General features: G+C 33.6%; 1 protein-coding gene across 50 annotated transcripts in view; it reads left to right on the top strand.

Moving 5' to 3' along the window:
* LOC144972476 (uncharacterized) overlaps window positions 1–5,000 on the top strand; it is a 309,958-nt gene that overhangs the window by 234,735 nt on the left and 70,223 nt on the right. For 39 of the 50 annotated variants that reach the window (XM_078913724.1, XM_078913693.1, XM_078913710.1 and 36 more), the window contains one exon: window positions 3,728–5,000. This exon is cut by the window's right edge and continues 476 nt beyond it. The exons of 1 other annotated variant lie outside the window; for it this stretch is intronic. In XM_078913724.1, the coding sequence (XP_078769850.1) occupies window positions 3,728–5,000 (1,273 nt within the window). The remainder of the gene's footprint in view (window positions 1–3,727) is intronic. 10 more of the 50 variants (XM_078913721.1, XM_078913711.1, XM_078913728.1 and 7 more) reach the window with 1 other exon arrangement.

Raw genomic sequence — 5,000 nt, forward strand, 5'->3', positions numbered from 1 at the left:
AATAATTTAAAAGTTGAGAGGGTGGGGTATACATGGTCAGTACAGTTTGCTCTGCAGTTGCTTTATTGGCGCGAGAGATAAATATAATATACAAAATAAAACAAAAGAATCTACAAGTTCTGTTTGAGTGAATCGATGCTTAACATTTGAAACCCTCTTTCTGTTGTCACGGAATATGACTTTATGCTAACGTCGTGCCGTAGTTTTTAAGGAAATCATTTAATGATGCCTTTAATTAAATGGGAAGAGAGATGGTATTAGAATGCGATCATTTTTGGTTAGGTAGAGGATTGGTATAAAATTTGCCTTCCGTAGAAATGTGTGGATCCTCTGTGTGTGTGTGTGTGTGTGTGTGTGTGTGTGTGTGTGGTTTGAATGGATACATAACATTTGTCTTGTTTGTGTGTGGTGTTAATGTATTGCGTGGCGTGTGTCTGCATTGAATCAATCTATAATTGTTTTATTTTACTAAATGGCAAACCGAAGGTTCAGATTTGACTACTTTTCAAAAAACGTTTCTATTGCTTGTATTTGTGACACAAATCAAATGCATTTAGAACATGTGTTTCTAAATGTAAACTTGTGTTTGTTTTATTTTATTTTAATGTTTGGTAATTGTTTTTGTTTTGTTTTTAAAACATTTTTGAAGAGAATGAATGCATGGTATCAACATATTTGCCATTGCTTGTGTTTCTTTTTTTCTTTTTTTTTTAATTGAAAGAAGTTATTTGATTATTTTTGTAGTGTATTTTTTGTTTCTTTTTTTTTTTTTTTGTTGGTCTTATTTGCACTTTTTTTTTCACATTTTTAATGTAAAAGATAAATATTCAATATTTTTTAAAAGAAGTAAAAAAATCCAACAAAATGATAAAGGAAGAGAATTTGTATCGTTATGTAACCTTATATGCCATTCATTGTCATAGCGCCAAGTCAATGTAAATTTCTATAGATATTGTCATACTTGTCTTGTTGGAAATAATTTTTTAACTTTCCAACTGAGACAATAGTCCACTTAATATTCCCACCCCCTTTTCTCTCCTCGCTTTTCTATGCTACTGCATGTACTAGAAACAATAATAATAAAGGATCTGATAGAAATTTACATCTTTTGGATTTGTGTTACTTTTTTTTAAACATTATAGATACGTTAGATATTATTAATATCTATCAATAGACATGCCAATTTCTATATTCATTTTTTTAAACGTCGATTAAAGTAGCTCAGAAAATGTCGTTGAGGAATAGATGTTTAAAAATATTCGATTTTATCCTTAATTTTTTTACTCTTGACTATCTGACTTTAAAAAGATATTTTGATATAAAAAGATATTCTTTTGATATTTATCAAAAGATGCTCTTTTGACATTTATTTTAATTTGTTTATTTTAGTATTGTTTCTGCTGTCCAAGCAAGACGATCATGAACTTCTTGTGAGGAAATGGTAACCGTGTTAAAAAAAAAAAAAGATTTGAAGTTTTGATTTTAATTGCAGATAACACAGTAACCAAATCTTTTGAGTCCCAATGATCCTATTTGACGGATTATCGTTTTCTGATTCTATTTAAATACATTTTTTTGAGAAACAGTTACCGATTTTTAAGGGAAGAAATTGGCATGCCTGTTGCAAATAGATTTTGACATAACGACACAAATTTCTCTACTTCCTCTTATCTACCTAGTGACGTTATCACAGAAGTCACGCAAACTACCAGATTTCTGTTGTCAATTCCTCTTCATATTGTGTGTCTATTTCTCCCTAATCATCATCCTGTTAATTGTGTGCTCGTGATGTGTGATGTCCCTGTATGACACACAAAGCATACAAATTATATTTCTACCCAACTCTCAAACTAACTTCAGGTGTGAAATAATAACAATTTATATTCATTTTTTATTTCCATTATTCGGCATGTGTTTTCATGCCTGTGAAAATAACAACCTTTGACTGCATGAAAATAATGTATCTCACTTCAGTAACCATCTATGTAGAACTGGGATTTAGTGTCTTCAAGGCCGCCAATTATTCAGTGCCTTTATCTGTTGTCACGGTGACTGACCGCTGTGTGATCAGATTTTACAACTTGACTGCTGTTTTTATGTATGTTTGAAAGTTAGTACCTGGAATCAAACCATACAGACATTTACACAATTACCTTAGGTGTGAATGAGTGCTTGCGGAGTGAAATTACTGAAGGATGGACAACTTTACCACAGAAATCACAATGCAGCGATATCATTTCAACAGCTTAAATTGCATTTCTAAGAAGTGAGCAGTGCTTGAGGATTTCAGGAGATTTCATCAATAACTTATATCATCTTGAAATTCCAAGTGTCATCTAATTTATGCACAGATTAATGATAAAGGCTTTGAAATGGTTTTGTTTTTTTACACATGTAAAATAGAACTTGTTTTTTTCCACCCCTCAAAGTGTTCGAAATACGAAATTCAAAAGCAATGACATCGAGATCTGTTGCTTCAGTCATTTCCACAAGGCATTCTGATATTAATGCGATCCCAATTATTCTCTCTCAATTTTAAACAATAGCTTACAATACAATGTTGGATTTGAAACAGATGGAAAAAAAATTGAGTGTGACAATTTGTATCCCCGAATAGTTGATGGAAAGCAAACCAGGACATAAATCATTGCCAGATATCTTCCGCAGTGTAATACTTTTATATTTTAGAATAAAAATTACGTTTTCTTTTTTAATTTGGTCATTATCCCCCTTCTCCCCAAAGAAACAAAAAAATAAACGACATTCAATGAATATTGCAAGGGTCACCAATTTGTAAAACAAATTGACCTCGAAACGAAACCTTTTACTAATACTTACATGATGCCACTTCTGCAGAGCAGTTGCAGTTTAAAGGCTGATTGATGATCCCCAAACTGGTATTTGTATTGAATTTTAGTGCAGATTCATATCATTCTTCAATGCCATTCTCCAACTGTGACTGTTCCCATGAGACCTGTTTCACGTTGAGGGAGCAGTATTGACAAGGAAGACTTTTTTTTAAAGATTTAAATTACAGACAGCATCTTGTAGTGGCTGGGGTTCAATGCAGGCGCTTGGCATGATGCATTGAGCTGTATTTATTGCATGTTCATTAACTCTCGGTGTGTAAAGGTGAGATAAATTCATTACTTAATGAGACTTAATGAGCAAAGCTAAGCGTAGCATGTAACCAATGTATACTCTATTTTATTAAAAGCTTTTCAGTGCTTCATTTTAATCAATTATATTTAATTTTATGTTTTGTTGGCAGTTTTTATCTTTTTGTAATTACATTTATTTACAAGCTTCAGTTTTGTAGTATTCATTGTTGTATTTTCCCCCCTTTAATATTGTTGATTTTGTTTAAATGTTCTTAGTTAAATCATTTGGTGATCGGTTTTAAATTTCTGGGCATGTACATGGTGAGACTATAGACAACTTAAATCATTCATAATTGTCATTTTTTAAGAAACACTCATTTTAATAGCATGTTGTATTAATATTTTCATTTTGTTCTAAACCAATCTAAGTTTATAGAGAACTAATCATTCTAAACCTTTTTCTTGATGATGTAAAGTATAAACACATAACACTAAAAAAAATATAACAACTGCTACCCATCAGGGAAATCAATCTGTGGCCCAAAGTGTGTAAAGAGACTTAGTTTCATCTTGATGTCCTTGTACTACCTGTTGAGTATGTGCCCTCGTTGTGGTCATTGTTTCAGAAGACGTACGACAAGATGGTGAAGACACAAGCAGCGAGATCATGTACTCACGTGCTGAAGTTCCCAGCTTAGAAAGTGCAGCCTTGCCAAGCCAAGAGGTGACCATTTCAGAACCATCCAAACAAATTGCCAGCCCAGTGTCAGATGGCTCCAACTTTCAAGAGGAACCGTCTCCTGTACCAGAACCCACGTTACCGGAAGGGTTCATCTATGATGAAATGGCCTATGAAAAAGCAGAAGAGGATCTCAGCTGTGAATTGTCAAGAGCTGATGAGGACGATGAAGAAATTAAAACATCAGGGCAATCCAAACCTGAAGACATTCTAGAGGAAGAAAGTACAGAAGATAAAAAACACCGAGAAGACTACAAAGAAGATTTATCTACTCATGATTTCATACAAGTTGAACAAGGGATTGTAACAGCGGAAGATAAAGATATTCTTTCTGAGAAACCAAACGAAGATATTCCTTCTCATGAATTCAAAACTGATGTTTCTGTTGAAGATTACAAAGGACATTTTGCGGTTGACCAATGCACAGAACAGAAATCTGAAAATGAAATTATTGCAGAAGATGATATGGCAGAAACTTACAAACAAGAATTGAAATATGAAAAACATGCAGAGGAAGATAGAGAGGTCCTTGAAGGAGATGATAGGAAAGAAATCTTAGCTGAAGAAAATAAAGAAGAAGCTTCCAAAGCAGATTTTGATGAAGAGGTCCCCCAAAGAAAAAGTTCAGAAGACCAATTCGTCGAGTATATGTCTACAGAGGAAAATAAAGCAGTTCCAACAGAAAATAAGGAATCTGATCCCGTAAAAGAAGTTCTTTGTGAAGATTTTGCAAAAGAAGTTTTAGCAGAAGATTATAAGGAAGAAATTCCTAAAGAGGATTATCCAGCAGAAGATAAGGGAAGAGATTCAATTAAGGAAGATGTTTACCCAGAAGATTCTATGGAAGGCATTCGTACTAAAGACGTTTCAGCAGACGATTATAAAGAAGAATTGCAGAAGGAAGATCTCCCAGCAGAAGATTATCATAAAGAGATCCCTTCAGAAAGTTGTATGGAAGAAACTCGTGCACAAGTAATTCCAGCAGAACATGATGAGACAGAGTGCACAAAGGAAGATATTCCAACTGAAGAATACAAGGAAGTTCTTGAAGAAGCTTATGAGGAGAGAGTTGCAAATGAGCAAAGTCCTGCAAACGTTTGTGCAAAAGAGGTGTTCCCCGCCGAAGAATGCATAGAAGAAAGTAAGCCACAGGAAATGAC

This window comes from Berghia stephanieae, chromosome 5 (genome assembly GCF_034508935.2).
Source record: "Berghia stephanieae isolate SIO BIC M18660-M18661 chromosome 5, UCSD_Bste_1.3, whole genome shotgun sequence".
Lineage (NCBI taxonomy): Eukaryota > Metazoa > Mollusca > Gastropoda > Nudibranchia > Aeolidiidae > Berghia > Berghia stephanieae.